The sequence below is a fragment of the Diabrotica virgifera genome, chromosome 3 (assembly GCF_917563875.1).
Source record: "Diabrotica virgifera virgifera chromosome 3, PGI_DIABVI_V3a".
Lineage (NCBI taxonomy): Eukaryota > Metazoa > Arthropoda > Insecta > Coleoptera > Chrysomelidae > Diabrotica > Diabrotica virgifera.
In genome coordinates, this window is record NC_065445.1 from 102,004,213 (window position 1) to 102,022,927 (window position 18,715).

The following is an 18,715-nucleotide window of genomic DNA, read 5'->3' on the forward strand; positions in this document are numbered from 1 at the left end:
GAGAAAATTTTGCCGGCAATATTTTCGACTGGTATGAAAGTTTGTTGCCTAGCAATTTTCACGAATTAAATTTTGACAGTTAAATCACGAGACGTCAGTCGAGTGATTTTATCAAAATTTCATAAGCGAAAATTGCTATAAGGCAACTAACTTGAATAAAACCAGAAGAAAATTTTGCTGGTAAATAATTTTCTCTCGAATGATATTCGACAAGACTATTTCTTCTATTCGAATGATATTTCGACAAAAACCAATTTTTTGGTTTCTTCACCTGACTGGCATCCAAATCTTGATTTTTGGTCTGGATTGATTATATCTGCCCAAAACGGATTACGCCTCAATGACGTTTGTCAAAATGACAACAATAGAATTACCAGACACCTTCGTGACGGATCTGTCATAATTTTGTCGCTGAGAAATCACGGGCAGGAAGGAGTTTTGTCAGTAGGAAACGTGGCGTTGCTATGACGTTTCATCAGTTAAAAACAGTCTAGTGAAATAGTCTGAGAAATCTCCCGTCTTCGTTTGTTGCTACAGTTTCTGAACACCCTGTATAGGAAATGCTAGGGACCTGAAGAAAAATTTGAATCAAAAAAGATTTCGAATTAATCAGGTTCCACTATATATTAAACAAGTTCTAATTATATTTTAAATAAAGTTCCCCAACTTTTGCATATAAAAAAATGGATACACAGATGGGGTGCAAATGCACCCACACCAATGTTTACATAAGAATCTAGGCACCATCTTAAAACTGCTATTACCTTCAACAGTAGTTAAAAACCGCAATTAGAGACCGTTAAGCATTATCGTATTTGCACTAACAAGAAATATAAAGCAGTTATATGCATTGTTAAATTGATTACCTATTTTAAAAAGTATGTAGGTATGTTAAGACAACCCAGGTAACCAACTGACGTCATATAACGTCGAGGAAACGTCAGTTTTGGTTGAATATATACACGTATTTGAAAATTACGTCATATAGACGTGTGTATTGTAGGTGATTTTAAATACGTAAGATTAATGACGTTAAAATAACGTTTAAAAAACGTTTTCATTTCAGACAGTTTAAGTCTGACGTCACAAAATTGGGTGGAGCTTGTTTGTATTACTCCAAACAATTTAGTTAAATAATTTTCATAAGAAATTTCTCATTTATTGTTTACGTGGTTTGTGTCTTGTGTGATAAAATAAGACTTTTCATTTAGATATTTAGTTGAAGAAACGTGTTAATTAAGAGATTTGTATTCGTTTTTGCTCAGTGAGTTAGTTTAATGCAGTATTCTTCTTGAGAACTGTTTGAGGTTATGTTTATTTTCTGTTAATGAACTAATTATGTGTTATCGAGTAATTTGTTAATAAATTATTTATCAGTTTGTATGTTTTTTCAGTTTTGATACAGTAAGTAGGTATACTTATATAAATAGTGAAAATTCTATAATGCGAGGGCTGGTACAATCATGCAGAATCAATGTTAGATTGTTTCTAATGCACAAGCGATCTTAAACTAATGGTAGTATATCTTCATCGACACATGGGACGTAGACCTATAGGTTTCATATTACCTATTTTTTATGCTACCTATTTTAAAACATCTGAAAGAGGTCACTTTTTGAAAGTATTAAAGACGTGATTTTACCGACGTATAAAAGTCGTCACCTTTTAGACGTTTTAAAATCGTCACAATTATGACGTCAAATCGATGAGACAAATACATGTGATTTTCAACGTCGGTACTATGTTATAGAAACACGTCAATTGGTCATTTTTATGACGTGTTATCTACGTTATAAAAACGTCGTTTGGTTGCCTGGGATCCATACATAACCCATGTTATGACAATATCAGAAGTCTAGATGAAGAAGTACACAAGACTTATTTAAAAATAGATTAGATGACAAGCTACAAATTCCCTCTCCTAAAAATATCGATCAGTTATACGAACATATTATAAAAAACTGTTTACATGAAGCAGCATTGGAAGCAATGAGATACCACATAAAAATCAAGCTAAATAAAACATACTAGTAGGATAACGAAGTAGGGGAAGAAATAAGATGTACAAGACAACTAGGTATAGCAACAGTATTTCTGTGGTACTAAGGCAAAACCCGATATGTCAAAAATGATCGATTTTTCGTTTTTAATGCCACTATGTACATTGAGCGATGAAGAATATGATGACAAAACCCTACACGGCTAAACGCATCCATGTAACCAGTAGATAATAAAATTAGTTTCCGATATATCCATTATTACAACACCACGAACTTTTAAACTCATCTGCTGCAAAATCACGTTTTTTGACATATCGGTTTTGCCTTAGCACCACAGATTTATGCTCCAAATCATTACAAGACCAAATAAAATATAAAGAAACACAAGTACGAAGAAAAAGAAGAAGTTTTGGGAAAAAAACTTTAACAAGTAAATACTTATTTAGGAGGAACCAGAAGCACCGAAAGTTGGAAATTGATAAAAAATTTGGGAAAAGAAAAGAATAAAGACATATATACAGAGCATAAAACCTGAAGAATGGGAAGAGTATTTCAAAGAACTTTTGGTTGAGAATAGTCGAATTTCAAGAATGTGGACACCAAAACCAAGATAGAATTTCAATAGCCAATAAGATTAACAACAGAAGAAATCAAAAATGTATGTAAACAGCTGAAGAGGAACGAAGCACCTGAACCAGGGATATACCCGGAGAATTGTTTAAGTACGGAATGAACAAGTTGCATGAATATCTTTGACAACTATTTCTAGAATGCATAAACACAAGCGAAATATCTATGGAATTAAAAATATCATAAATCAGTACTATACATAAAAAGGGTGATAAAAATAATTGTGAAAATTACCGAGAAATAGCTGTAACCGGATCTGAGTCAAATATATGGAAAGGTTTTAAGGAATCGAATTGAAAGAGAATACTTAGATTCTAAAGCAGAAGAACAAGAAGGATTTCGTATGGGTCAATCCACTATTGACTACAATTTGTCCTTAACCCAGATAATAGAAAAAAGATGGTGCTGAATCAATAAATTTATATTACAGTAGACACGTGATTATCCGAGGTAATTGGGACCATAACTACCTCGGATACGGAAAAACTCGGTTAACACTGAGATTGGTTATACTGACAGAAAAACACGTAAACAACCATAACTGTGGATATTTTAATGACAAAACTAATACAGTACTGTCTATAAAAGATAAAAACATTTACCTTATCAATATTAGCCCATTGAGCGAACACTAAAAATTATAAACGAGAATAACTTGGAAATCTTTGGTGTCTCCTTGGCTGCTTTTAAGAATCGGATTAAAAGAGCTTGATAGGTACTTTTTTGTTTACTTTAACTGATTTGTGTAATAGATGTAATATGTGTAATGGATAACTATTAATATTTCGTTTTTGTTTAAGGCTATGGGTACATAATTCGCAAATATTTTACGGCTATCCCTATCTTTTCTGTCTTTACATGGCAAATTACGTGTAGTAAAATTCAGACTGGTATGGATATGTACATATTACTAGAATGTCATTCTACTCGACAATGTCATAACTAGCTTAAAGAGATGGCTTTTGAATGTTCTTGGATAACTGTTATTTTTTGTATAATTGCAAATTATTAATTCAGTTAATAAATGTGATCATTTTTTCACTAGCTATGTATTCAATGATTGTAATAATTTATATGTACCTACAACAAAAACTAATACTCAATCGAGAAAAGAGGAAAAGTGTTAAAGTGATTTTTTAATAATATATTGTTACTATGGAACGCTTACAATTTTGAACATCTTTAACAACAAAATACTTGGATCACAGAATATATCTTGATGTATTCTCTGCTTCTATCTTCCATAAATAATACACAATAAATAACTTTTTATAAAGTTCACCTCTTAAATTAATTATTTATCAAATACACTATTCATGTCAAATAATTATTTAAAATTGTCACTGATTGTCAGTGTCTGACTGACAATATTCTATTCGACTAAGTGCGTTGTATGACAAAGATAGATTTGGAAAATATTATCACGGACATTGTGTTCATTTTTTTTAATCCTGAAAAAACCAATAATTATTTTTGAAAAATCTAAATGCAGAATGAAAGACTAAATTATTACCGAAGGCCGAAAGTCCCTTAGAATAAATAAAAAGTTTATTTTGAATGAGATATTTGAAATTAAAAATAACACTAAATTTTCTCTTAGTTTTTCACCCCTGTAACTTATTAAAATAAACATTATAGAAGTTCTCAGGGACTTTTGGCCCTCGCTAATAACGTAATCTTTCATTCTGCGTTTAAATTTTTTAAAAATACTTATTAGTTTTCTCAGGATTCGAAAAAAATGAATCCCCATATGAATAGCATTGCAGCCGAAAAAACGTACTGATCCTCTTAATGTGTAATTAAGATTTATTTTACTCTAGTTTAGTAGATATTACAGAGATTGATTTTATACTGTATGTTTTGTAATGGGGGTAATCCCGTATATAAATAAATAAATAAATATTACTGTTTTAAAAAGTCTTTGATTGATTTTTACATAAGCTTCATTCCTCTTTTTGAGGCGGCGATGTTGCGCTAAGGTTGAAAGTAACTCACCAGTTATGATTTTTTCCTCGGTTAACCGAGGGCCTTGGATAATCTAGACTCGGATAATCGCGAGTCTACTGTATGTTGTTTGTCGACCTACGAAAAGGCTACAACAGCGTTACACTGAAGGAGCTGTGGCAACAAAATGGCAAGCACAAATATTAAATAAAGAATTAATAAAAGCCGTCAAAGTGCTATACCATCAACCAACAACAAAAATAAAAACTGGGACACAAATAACAACAGGATCTATAACATCAAAAGGATTAAAGCAAGGATGTTGCCTGTCCTCCACTATTTAAAATATACCTCGAAAGTGCTATAAAAAGATGGAAACAAAAATCTAGACCAATGGGAATACCACTCACTACTCACTAACACTATGATATATGCGGTTCCATGACATCTCGTAATGCTACAGTTCATAACCGGACAACTGGTAATGGACAATTCATAACAGTGACAGTTCGTAACTATACAAATTCGTAACAGGCAATTCCTAATGTCCAAATTGAATGATTCTGTTTATTTTTGTTAACGTGGAAACTAAATGTTATTACAATTATAAATGAAATTATGTTTATCAATTTAACGAATCAGTATCAGGATAAACATTTTAACGCATTTTATATTTAGTGTTTCAGAATATAATAAAAGTATTTAAACCAAGTATTAAAGTATTAAAAGCCATCCCTCGCATCAACTATAACCGTTGATTGAATACCCCAACGCTATAACCAATCACAAGGTTTATTATAATAACAGGTAATAATTATAAAATTTCCTTTACAAAATGTTTACTAGAAAATTGGGAATGTCTAAAGACTTTTGTTGGCTTAAATATTTCACGAATTACTTCATTATTCCTTTGTGTATGTATATGCAAATTTAAGGAACGATAAGAGGGAAAAACTTTTAAAAATATTGTTAAAAATTTGTATGTTTTTAAATATTGGTTTGTGTTTAAAGGCTTTTAATATATTCTGAAACACGAAACATAAAATGTGTTAAATATGTTTATCCCGGTACTGACTCGTTAAATTAATAAACATAATTTTAATTATAACTGTAATAACAGTTAGTTTCCAGGTTAACAAAAATAAAGAGAATAATTCAATTTGGACATTACGAATTGTCTGTTATGAATTTGTATAGTTATGAAGTGTCATCGTTACGAACTGTCGCTGATATGAATTGTCTGTTACCAGTTATCCAGTTACAAATTATTGTGTTAGGAGAAGTCTGGTCATGGATATATGCTCAACTTTGCAGATGGTCAAGTAATATTGATTCAAGATGACGATTTAAACTATATGGCACGAAAATTAATTGAAGAGTATGATATATTATCGGTCTAGAAGTAAATAAAAATAAAACTGAATACTTGTGCGTTAGAGGAGAACAGAAATATCATGTATTAGACAACAACACCATGTTTTTAAACCAAGAGGAGTAATTCAAATTTACCACGCTGTAATGCTTCTTTGTATTTGGTCAAACCTTAGGCAAGTTTACTCCACTGTTTTGAAATTTTGACACTAATAACATTAAAGTTATATCAGCTTTTTTTTTGTGTTTTCTGCATTATTCCATTAGTTGTTAGATTTTTAGTCTACTTTTATATAAGAAACAGTTGTTTTTAGAACTGTTTTGCGATATATTAGTATAATATAATATACCTATATGGATTACAGTTAGCGTTACCAGGTGTCCCGATTTGCGCGGGACGTCCCGATTTTCAGGGGCCTGGGGACGCGTACCGATTTGTACCTGATCGGGACACTAAATGTCCCGATTTTCACCCACGAAAACCAATTTCAAGGAGGACTTGCAGTAAATTTTATAACTATGTTATAAAAACAAGGCACTCCTAAAAGCGGCAAAATCGAATGAAAAATATAATTTTAATAAAAAATAAATAATTTACTTAATCTACGATTTTTTTTGTAATTTCGTCTGATTATTATTATTATGTAGAATTAAATACAGATTATAGAAACACCTTGTAGTCCAGTAAATGAACGGGAAATACGGCGATACCGTGTAATTTTCAGGATCAACTCCGAATTGCATGAAAATTTGGACGGCTTGTGCCGTTGGTTGCTTTTACTTGGGGGGTGACAGTCACCCCTAGTAGGGGGTGAAAAACCGCGAGTTTAAAATAAGTCCGGAGATGGATAAATTGACTAATTCTAAGCAATCTGAGTTCTATAGAATTTTAACTTGCTTAATACTTTTGAGTTATTTAAGAATGAAAATGATTATTTTTCGACAAAAAAATCACGTTTTTAGGCAATTTTCACAATTAATTCAAAAAGTAAGTACAGTAAAACCTCGATATAACGGACTAATTGGGGGGACCGTTAATTGTCCGTTAAAGCCGAAAGTCCGTTATAAAAAATTAGTTTTAAAATAAATCATGACTATTTAGAAATGTGTCCTCATTATTCAATAATAAAAAGTTTATTGAATTTCTTTGTAAAATATAGCGTTTGGGATCCACGGGCACCCCGTTGTTATGCAATGTATCTTGGTATGGGCAGAGTTAAGTATGTATAATATTAACAGGATGTTTTTAATTTTTTTACATTCATCCGGATTTTTTGTCCGTTATATCCGAAGTCCGTTAAATAGAGGTCCGTTATATCGAGGTTTTACTGTATGTGATCAAAAAAAATATTCTTAGCAAAAATGTAGCATAATATAAAAAAAAAGAATGTGTGGACTTTGTACGCACGTAAGAAGTTATACTTCTATTATATGATTTCAACGAAATCAATATACTTTAAACAGTTTCTCTACTACTTTCCAAAAATTTTTATTAAAATAATACCAAAAATTAAAAAAATAAAAGAACAAAACACACACAAACACATTGAAAAATGCCACAAATGATTTCTGAACAATAATTGTTGCCAAAAATTTTAATTAAATACGTATTTTCTGAAAAAAATTATATAATAATATACTTACAATCATAAAATCTATAAAAAAAATAAAAAAATGATATAACTTGCATTGGGCTTGAACCTACTTCCCGTATATCCCACCGTACGAGAGTCGAAAAAATTTCAAACTGCACCATCTTCGCGTATACATCATGTGGGAATATACACAAACTGAACAACTTTTTGACATTTTGTTTATATGAATTTTTATTAGTTTGATTTTTGTCGAATTAAAATACAACAATATATAGAGTAAGAAAACGATACATTAGATGAAAATTTGTAGAAAGTTTGTTCGTAATCAGATTATGTAAATTAAAGCATTGCCTACTAGGGGTATAGCTTAGCAAGTACTAGGTAAGTACATTATTTTTTTTTACATTTTCCGAATAGGTTTGAAGATAATTTTTTATTGGAATACAACTGAAACATTTAGAATTACGTACCTGTGGCTTTTCAAAACTATTTAAAAAGTCACTATAATTATAAATTTTGATTTTATTTCTATCCTCACAACAATAAAAACTAATATATTATACAACATTTTTGTTTACCGATAACCTCCACATTGAACAATTATTGACAGATCATTTCAACACCCAATCAGAGCCCGTATAAAGACTAATACCAAACTGTCGGTGAGCGCATGCGCGCAGATCAATATAAATTCACCCTCAATCTCAATCGCGCCTAAAGAAGTATAACTTCAAAAATGAAAAAAATTGTGAACTCGTCAAGTTTATAGACCCAGCAAAAGCAAAGTTCAAGCTCATGAAAAATACGTTTTTATTAGTCAAATTCCGAATCAAATATTTCAATGCGAAATAACCAAGAAATGAAGCACTTTCGGAAAAGTCCAATTAAAACTTTTTTAATAAAGCTTTATTTTTATGTTTTAAAAAAGTTTCTATCATCAAAACTAAGCGAGTTATGCTCAAAATCAAAAAGTAAATGGTAAAGCGGTAACGATTAATTTTATTTACGGTGCCAAATAGGGGGAGATTTTCACGATTTTTTTTTATTCCCAAAAAAAGGATCCAACTGTATTTTGAGCGTAACTCACTTAGTTTTAATGCTAGAGACTTATTTACTACTGGGCTGTTGTTGTTTATTTGTCCCGATCTACAACCCTAAATTAATACCGATTTGTTTTTGCTTATGTACCGATTAAAAACAAATCGGACCTGGCAACACTAATTACAGTTGAAGGCCAATATGATCAACCAAAAAACAAGATGTATTTGGTGATTTTTCTAGTGACTTTTTTGGGTGTGAATCTGTCTTTTTAGTTTACTCCTCCTGGTTTAGAAACAAACCATAGGTATCAGTATTTTGCACTACAGAACATTAGACAAAGCCATACGAGGGAGAAATATGTCAGATATAAAAGCCATCACAATGTTAAACAGCATTTTATGGGACCAATCCATCATCACAAGAGGATATGAGACTATAGTGAAAAGTATCACTCTATACAGCTGTGAGGTATGGTCGCTGAAAGAAAGAACACTGGCAACACTGAGACCAACAGAAATTGATCTTTGGAGAAGAGTAGCAAGAAGATCTAGAAGAGAAAATATTACCAACGAATGCATTAGAGAAATAATGGGAATCAAACGAACAACTATGTATCAACAAAACAACTTATCTGGTTGGGACATATACAAAGAATGGATGAACAAAGAATACCAAAGGATATACTAAAATTGCAACTAGAAGGAAAGAGAAAGCGAGGTAGACCGAGAAAAAAATGAGCGAAGAAATAAACAAAGAGCTGAGAGAAAGAGACATAGAAGAGGACCTGTGGAACAACCATACGAAGTGGTGATTGGAAGTCGCAAAATGGTGGAGAGCGTTATAAACTAACATGTAGTAGTAGGTAATATGTTAAGATCAATGTAGCCTTTACTAATGTAAGTAATTACCATTCTTTCTTACCAAGTATATAGACGCATACATTCATTGTTTTTGGTTAGTTCATTACCCACTATTCAGGAATTCATATTTACTTACCTCTTCCATCTTTCTGATTTTCTTCAAATGGTTTAAGTTTATTTTCATCTTCTATTTCAGACTTTACTAGGAATTCGTTTAAGACTAAATCATCAACTGTCTCAGGAGTACTATTTGTCTTGGGTTCTGCTTTAATTTCATTTTTACAGATATCTATGAAAGAGAAAATATGCTACTAAAGCAAGAAATGAGTGAAATAAGAGCAGAAAATAAACAAATGAAAGCTGAAATTAAAGAAGTGCGAGAAGAAATGGAAACACTAAGCAAACTAAAATTTAAGGAGGCAGTGCCAAAAAGACTAAGCGACCTAGAGGAGAGAACGGAACGAGAGGAGAAAAAGAAAATTGAGAAAAACGTAATAGTCAGGGGAATTAAAATAGGAGAAGAGAATGTAAAAGAACATCTAGAAAATTTACTAAAAATAAAACTCAACGTTGAAGCTAAAATAGAACAAACATAGATAATAAGACCAAGAAATTCACAGCCGTTCATAATAGCAAAATTGGAAAATATACAAGATAGAAAGAAAATAATGGAACAAAAGAAAATCCTCAAAGGTACAAAAATATTTATCGACGAACAAAGAACCTATGAAGAACGAAGAATACACAGGCAAGTAAAGAAAAGAGCAGAGGTGGAAAAGGAAGCAGGGAAGAAAGTGAAGATGTGCTTCAAAAAATTATGGATAGACGATCAACTTTGGGAATGGAATAACATAATAAAAGACTTAAAGCTGAAGTGTACTGGAAACAACAGAGAAAATCCAAAAAACTGAAAGAATCAAACCGAAGGATAGTGGAAACAGACCCGGCTAAGGAAATGGATAATGATAATAATAAAACAATGTACAAGAAAAAGAGGAATAGAATTAACATGAATAAAAGAGCTAAACCCATTAAAATTGGATCATGGAATATCCAGAAAATGCTAAAAGTAGGGAAAATGCAGGAAATTGCTTTAGAAATGGAAAAATACGAACTAGAAATACTAGGACTACAGGAGATACGATGGAAAAATGAAGGAACAGTTAAGAAGAAAAACTTTACTATGTATTACTCAGGAGAAGACAAACAGGGGAAAAATGGAACAGCTTTTATGGTGAGCAAAAGAATGAGAGAAAAAGTTATACATTTCAAAGCTATTAATGGAAGAATCTCCTACATCAGAATCGAAAATAAACAAGCCAATATATCTTTAGTTAACTGCTATGTACCTACCGAGGAAGCAGACCAACAAGATAAAATGGAATTCTATGAACTTTTAGAAGAAACCTGCGAAAATATTCCTAGGAACGATATCTTAATAATACTGGGAGATTTTAACGCGCAAGTGGGAAAAGAGAGCTACAACCAAAATGTAGCAGGTAAAGAAACGATCCACAATGTCACAAACGATAACGGGGCAAAAGTTTGCAATCTGGCAGCAGCAACAAATACCTACATCGTCAGTACGAAATTTATTCATAAAAGGGAACATAAGATAACCTGGATGTTACCAGGGAGATCAGATGGCAACCAAATAGATCATGTTTTGATTTCGAAAAAATGGACAAAGATAATACAAGATGTGAGATCCTTTAGAGGAGCAAACGCTGACACTGACCACATATTCTTAATAGCCAAAATGAAGATGAAAATCATCAAAGCTAATAACAAAGTAGGAAAAAGAAGGAAGTGGAACTTAACCAAATTAAAAATGCAACAAACAAAACAAGAGTATTCAGAGGAATTAGTACAAAAACTAAAGAGGTACGATGGCACGAACGTAGAAGAGGAATGGACAAATATAAAAATGAGCATCATAGAGGCTGCGGAGCAAACCATAAGACCTCAAGAAAATAAAAAAACTAAAGAATGGTTTGACGAAGAATGTCGATACCAAAGTCAACTGAAAACGCTGGCACGAAACAAATGGCTTGAAAATAGCGGACAAGAGGAAAGAGAACAATACCAGAAAGAAAAGAGAGAAGCGGCAAAACTTTATAAAAGGAAGAAAGAGACATGGAGCTCAGATCAGATGCAAGAGATCGGAACAAATAATAGAGACAACAAAAAATTGTTTGAATATATAAAACAACAATATAATGGTAACAAAGTGACCAGCAAAATAAACAAAAAAGATTGGGAAAATCACTTTAAAGATATATATACAAGCAACCAAGCAATCGACACAGAAGAAGAAGATATAACAGATAACCGAGATGAAGAAGAAGATGCACCTACCTACCAAGAATTTATAGAAGTAGTAAATCAACTAAAATCAAAATGGTGGAGAGCATTATAAACTAACATGTAGTAGTAGGTAATATGTTAGATCAATGTAGCCTTTACTAATGTAAGTAATTACCATAATTCTTTCTTACCAAGTATATAGACGCATACATTTTTGGTTAGTGCATTACCCACTATTCAGGAATTCATATTTACTTACCTCTTCCATCTTTCTGATTTTCATCTTCTATTTCAGACTTTACTGGGAATTCGTTTAAGACTAAATCATCAACTGTCTCAGGAGTACTATTTGTCTTGGGTTCTGCTTTAATTTCATTTTTACAGATATCTATGAAAGAATCATCCAGCTCAATATCAACTATTTCTATTTTACATGTCTCCTCAACAACTTCTTGTTTTACTTCCATTTCTTTAAGCGCGGCTTTGCAATTTTAATGCTAATTTTACATTAAACACTAAAAGAAAATGATTATAAATTACTCAATACTAAAGACAAAGATGCCTGACGCCAACAGCTTGAGTTTACCTTAGCTTGGTTTGGTATATTTTTAAAGCACGTAATTTAATCCCCCTAATCTATGATTTAATCTTCGTTTTGTTTTGATTATGGAGACCTACACTCCTACACAGAGGAGAGGAATCGAGATAGGACGACCTTGAAATTTTCTTCTTCTTCTTCTTCCTTTTTTTTGGGTTTCGATTTTTTTTTAATCATTTACCCAGTACATGTTATTGGTTATGCGCGTCTTGCTCAAGGCAATGCACAACCAGGTGTCCTGTCAACTTCAGATCTATTTTTTTTTTTTTGGTCCTATGTGGTCCTTGTCCTTCTTCTTGTTTTTCTGTAGCTAGAGGGGGAAAAGTGTTACAACATTTAAGGTTAACTTAAGACTTTTCTCGTTTGGGGGTAGCTTCCAAACATTTTCACATAGGTTTAGGGCTGGCTACCTTCGGTTAGGATTAAGGATTTTAAGGATACAAATATAATTTTTGACATTTTAGGAGATTCCCTGTATTTTCTGAAGTATTTATTTATTGTTATTGTTATTATTATTATTTTTTCAAAATTCTATAGATCTACTTGAAAAAATTTGATAAATTTATTGATTATCTTAATAACTTTATTCGAGGGTTTATATAAAATGCTCTGTAAAGATATTGGACTGTCTGTTCCAGCTTTTATTAGTTCTAGATACAAATCCATATCTTTATGTTTATTTATGGGGCACTCAAAGATGATGTGTACCAATGTTCCCATAGTACCGCATTCGCATATCGGTGTTTCCGTTTTGCCTATTTTGTGGAGATAACAAGGAGTTTTGCAATGTCCACTTCGTAAACGATTAAGGTTAGTAATATTGTTCCTACCCAAATATCCACATTTGTTATACCAAGGTTTTATAGGGAAACTATCCTGCAGTCCATAATAGTCCGGATATTTACCTTTAATTTGGGAATACCAGTTATTGTAAAATTGAGTCAAGATGTTCTTTTTTGTAACACAAAAGATATCTGTGCTGATGTTTTTTACATCATATGGTACTCTTAATTCTCTCCCAATATTGGCCAAGCTATCTGCCACCTCGTTGCCTTTAATCCCCTGATGTCCCGGTACCCATTCTAATCCTATTGAAAATCCCATATTATTTGCATCTACCAGTAGTTTTTTGGTCATTATAGTTACATAATCCATTTGGTCCCATTTGTGACTAGATATTTTGGATAAGGCACTTTTTGAATCTACAAAGATCACTGCTTTCATGATTTCCTTTTCAATACATACCGACATGGCTTTGTATACCGCTATTATTTCAGTTGTGCAGATTTGTGTGTAGTTATGGAGTCGTGACGAATATTTATAATTGATGCTTGGGATGTAAATTCCAAATCCCGATTGATTTGTTTGTGGGTCTATTGATCCATCTGTATATACGTGGGTATGATTATTATATATTCCACCATATTTAGCTATGAACCTTTCGTTCGATTCAATTTCATATTTTTCAAATTCTAGACTTTTAATTGTAATGGGGTATAGAAGAGTTTTTCTTTCTACCTCATATATAGGATTGATTTTATATCTAATTATGTTTTTTGTTTTTTTGAGTATATTTGTATATGCTAGTGAGTAATCAGGTATGACCTTGTTCCTCCAGAATCTATTGTTTGCATTTATTGCTTCGTTTAGCTTATTTAGACTCTTTACTATGATATTGTTTTTTTCCGGCATTTGTTTGAGTATATATTTATGTGCTAGTATCTCCCTTCTAACTTGTAACGTTGTTACTGAACATTCTGCTTGCAATATTAAGATGGGTGTAGAACGTAGACAACCCGTTACGATTCTCAAGGCAACATTCTGTACTTGTTCCAACCTCATCATCAAACTTTTACTGCAGGGGTTTAAAAGATTGGCTGCGTAATCTAAATGAGATCTAACTATTCCTTTGTATAAACTCAAAAGAATGTTCGGGTCAGCTCCCCATTTTGTACCACAAATTGCTCTCATGACATTTATTCCTTTGTTTGCTTTAGTTATCATGTCGTTAATTTGAATTGTCATATTCAAATTGCACTGTAAATGAAATCCCAGATACTTTATTTCATTTTTCCATGGAATTTCCATATTTTGATATATCAAATGTGGGAAGTTATAAGCCTGACTTCTTTTTCTAAATATTATTGCTTTTGATTTGTGTGCTGAAATTTTAAAGTTGTGTTTCTCAAACCACTCCTGTAAATTTATTATATGGGTATTTAAGGAATTAATTAGCTTGTATATATCAGATCCTTGCACCAGAATTACAAAATCATCTGCATATTGAAAACACTCCATCTCATGGTTTATTAAATCATGTAGGGATCTAGTATAGAGATTAAATAATATTGGACTGAGTGGAGACCCTTGAGGCAATCCAGTGGATGCTTGCATTGGGCCTAATATATTATTTGATTTGTCTTTAACGTAGATATTTCTGTTGAGCAAAAATTGCAAGATCAAGTTTGCATAAGTTATTGGGATGTCATACTTTAATAAGTATTTATATAGCAAATATATATTGACTGTATCATATGCCCTACTGATATCCAAAAAAATTCCAATTGTATTTAAATTTTTACTAAATCCAGTTCTAATATAATTAATTGTTAAAGCTAAGTTATCGTTGCACCCTTTGTTTCTTCTGAAACCTAACTGCTTAGGGCTTAGTATCGATTTTTTTTCCGTTATTTGTTCTATTCTTAATTTAATTATATTTTGCAAAATTTTGCCTACACATGACTCTAGAGCTATGTTTCTATAATTATCCTCACATAAAGGGTCTCTATTGGGTTTTAAAAAGGGAATGACAAGGGTGTTTTTCCATTCTTGTGGAAAACCTGTGTTTCTTTTAACTATTTGATTAAATATTTTTGACAATGTATCTAGCGCCACCAGGGGAAGTCTGTTTATCATGCTATATGTTACAAGATCTAAGCCAGTAGCCTTATCCTTTTTATTTATGACACTTATTATTTCTTGCCTTGAAATGTCCTCCACATCCTCGTTAGTTAGGGTAACCATGAACTCAGGATCTGTTATGTCAATTGCCAAATTATTTAATATGTTCTGAGCTATGTTTTTGTTGGGAAGTTTAGCAGGGATTACAGCATTTTGATATGTGGAGAATAGCTTAACTGTTCGCCATATTTCAGATAGAGGAGTGTCCCTTGTCAATCCATTGCAAAAGCTTTTGAAGCTATTTCTTTTTTTTGTTTTAAATATTTTTTTACTGTATGCAAATATTTTTTTGATTTCAATATAATTTTCATTGCTTGCTTCTTCCTTATATTTTTTAATTTTTTCTTTTCTTGTTTTTATTAAATTAGAGCATTCCTTATCCCACCAGGGAGGGCTTTTCTTTTTTCTTATAGATTTTTCTGTTTTCAAGAGAGGTATTTCCTCATCACTCACCATTTCCATAATTTGTGTAAATGAATTATAGTCTTCACACCCATTCTTCATCAAGTCTTCCATTTTTGAAGCATAATTCTCCCAATTGACATTCTTTGTATTTCTTTTATGACTTTTTTGTGTTACTATATTTTCATTTACAATTGCGATTTTGCAAGAAGTTGGAAAATGATCACTGCCTCCAGAATCCTCTAACACATCCCATTGGCATATATTTGCAATTTCCGAGGAAATTAGTGTTAGGTCTACCGCTGAGGCATTCTGTCCAGGTAGGGTAATCCGCGTGGGTCTCCCATCATTGCAGCAAACTAGATCCAAATCCTCTAAGGATTCAGCAATTATTCTTCCATTAACATTAACAGACACTTGACTTCCCCAAAGTGCATTATGTGCATTCATATCCCCCATTAAAATTTTATTTCCCCTGATTTTATTTATGCGTCCAACCCAACTATTTAAATTTATTTTTGCCCTAGGATGGATATAAATGTTAATAACTGTAATGTCCCAATCTATTATTTTTATTGCTAAAATTTGAATTTTACTAACATTATTATTATACCTATATACTATTTTGTGATCCAGACTATTATGAACCACAGTAGCTAGGCCACCATAACCATCCCCTCGATCCAACCTATGTATTTCATATCCTCTTAGATAGAAGTGATGATTATTTTTTAGCCAAGTTTCATTTAATAGAATTAATTTGGGTCTATGTTCGCTTATGAAATATTTCAGACTGTTATAGTTACTGCTTAAACTTTTTATGTTCCATTGGATAATAAGTGGATTCTTGATATCCATCTAAATCTAGCAACTTTTGGTTCGATGAGCTTTCATGTATAAATAGCTGGTTCAAGTAATTGATTATATGTTCCTTATGTTTCCAATCTAGTTTTTTTAATATCGCATTCAGTGTTTTTTCTGTGTCCCTCTCTAGTTGCTCTGTACGGGAACATCCAGGAGTCTCATTGTTTACTGCACGAGCTCTCTCTTCGCTTCTCCCATTTGGAGATAATAAATATTGATTGTGTACTTCTTTATTGTATGTCTTATTTGTTTCATTAGCCTTTCTTTTATTTTTGTTTGAGTTATTCTCCATTTTTCTACTAAACAGGTGTTCAGGGTTACTCTTTACATTTTCTATCCATCGCATATTGATGGGAATTGTCTCTAAATTATTTATTTGAGTTTTATGTAATGTTGGGAATTCCTCCTGGCTCATTCTGAATATATTATTCTCTTGCGATTTTCTAGTAGAAACATAAGGAAATCTCTCGCATGCCTCGTAGTATGAAAGATTGTCCAGAGACATGACAGCCTTAATATTCCGCTGTCTCACATACTCTGGACACTCCTCATAGGTACTTATATGAAAGCTGCTATTACAATGTAAACATTTCATCGAACAATCCCCTTCATGTATTTTTTCCGCGCAGTTTTTGCATTTTTCTCCCCCTCTACAAAGATTTTTTGTGTGTCCAAAAAGAAAACACCGATAACATTGAACCACTGGTATCATGTATGGTTTTACCCTAAAAGGGATCCCATATATATTCACTTCCTTCGGGATTACTTTTCCCGAAAAGGTAAATGCGACCGTTTCTGTATCAATATATTTCTCCGTGTCATATTTAGACTTCCGTTTAAATCGTCTTATTTCTAGTACTTTAATGTTGGCCGAAGCCAATCCCGAAAATTTGATTAGATCTGCATCCGATATACTAGTATCTACATTATTAACGACTCCCCTACATGTTACGTTATTTGCCGGAATAAACAATTCATATCCATCATTTCTGACCACGTCATTTAAAACAAATTTATTAGCATCCTCCCATTTCTTGAAAGCAACGCTAATTCGGTTTTTTCCTTTTTTGCTAAGTTTAAGTACATTCTCGATTTTTTTGTCATTTATGTATTTTGCTAATTTCAAAAAACTATAATTACCGACGTTATCGCCTTTTGACTCCATAAATACCTCAAAGGGACCGGTATCAGTGTACTGATAATAGAAATGTTTTTTTCCTTTTTTTATTTCATTGTTATTATTAGTGATTGAATTAGCATTGCTATCAAGTAATGGTGTATTCTTTAAACTACTATTATTTTCAGTGTTTTCTATATTATCTAACATCTCCTCATCACCGGGGGGGTTAGCCCCCCCGGTAGTATCCCCCATAATTAACCGTGTAATGCAAAGCTGTCTCTTTTTTACCTAACTAGATAATGTATAATTTATTTTATTCAAAGAAAGTACAGGAAATTTAGGAATTCAACAGATAGGAAATTTGTTAGTTACCTCTATTATGTAGTTCCTATTTTGTTTTTGTCGCCTGCGTTTTTTTTTGAATTATCACTTCCACACTGAACTGTCACACAACCGAACGTTACGAAAGCTCATACAGAAGTCCCCGACCTTGAAATTTTTGTACACAATTTTGCCTGTTTGCTTGGTTTCTCGCTAGGGCGGCGGTGGCGTAGAAATAGATGCTACTTTTGCATTGGAGTGAATGTGAAAATTTCGAAAATAATTAATTATTCGTAGTTAATATAAGATTATTGGTTTTGGTGGTTAATATTATTTAAATATGAGTGCCAAGAAAGCTTACACTAAAAGAACTTGCTTCGTACCGGGATTTGTATCGAGTTATCGTTCCGATAAAAAATTCAAAAGGGAACTTAACGAAGTTAATAAAGACTTTTTATAAAGATTTGTCTTTATGTTATTTATAACGTTCGTGGATTAAACCTATTCGTTTGTATGTTATTTCCTTCGGTGTAAATAAAATTTGTGCCTATTATTGGTTTTTATTTTAACCTGAAAATTATAGTGATAATAGTAGGACGATCTTGAAAGTTTTTCTGTCGAAACAATGCATTTTTTGAGACAAAATATTTCACAAAAATTAACATTAATTTTATAAAAGTCAGACTATCGTCTGCGTAGTT

At 32.1% G+C, this 18,715-nt stretch overlaps 1 protein-coding gene and 1 long non-coding RNA gene across 7 annotated transcripts in view; both read right to left on the reverse strand.

Moving 5' to 3' along the window:
* Window positions 1-12,447, reverse strand: part of LOC126881236 (zinc finger protein 239-like) — a 65,651-nt gene extending 53,204 nt beyond the window's left edge. For 4 of the 6 annotated variants that reach the window (XM_050645382.1, XM_050645383.1, XM_050645384.1 and 1 more), the window contains exons 1-3: window positions 12,335-12,447; window positions 12,008-12,263; window positions 9,578-9,730 (exon numbers count right to left, since the gene is read on the reverse strand). In XM_050645382.1, the coding sequence (XP_050501339.1) occupies window positions 9,578-9,730; window positions 12,008-12,215 (361 nt within the window). In that variant the 5' untranslated portion in view covers window positions 12,216-12,263; window positions 12,335-12,447. The remainder of the gene's footprint in view (window positions 1-9,577; window positions 9,731-12,007; window positions 12,264-12,334) is intronic. The other 2 variants (XM_050645385.1, XM_050645386.1) reach the window with 1 other exon arrangement.
* Window positions 12,448-12,537: 90 nt separating this feature from the next.
* Window positions 12,538-18,175, reverse strand: LOC126881244 (uncharacterized). Its single transcript, XR_007696766.1, has 2 exons — window positions 18,066-18,175; window positions 12,538-12,656 (listed from the first exon to the last, which is right to left on the reverse strand). It is a non-coding gene; the product is annotated as an uncharacterized LOC126881244 (long non-coding RNA).
* Window positions 18,176-18,715: the final 540 nt, after the last annotated feature.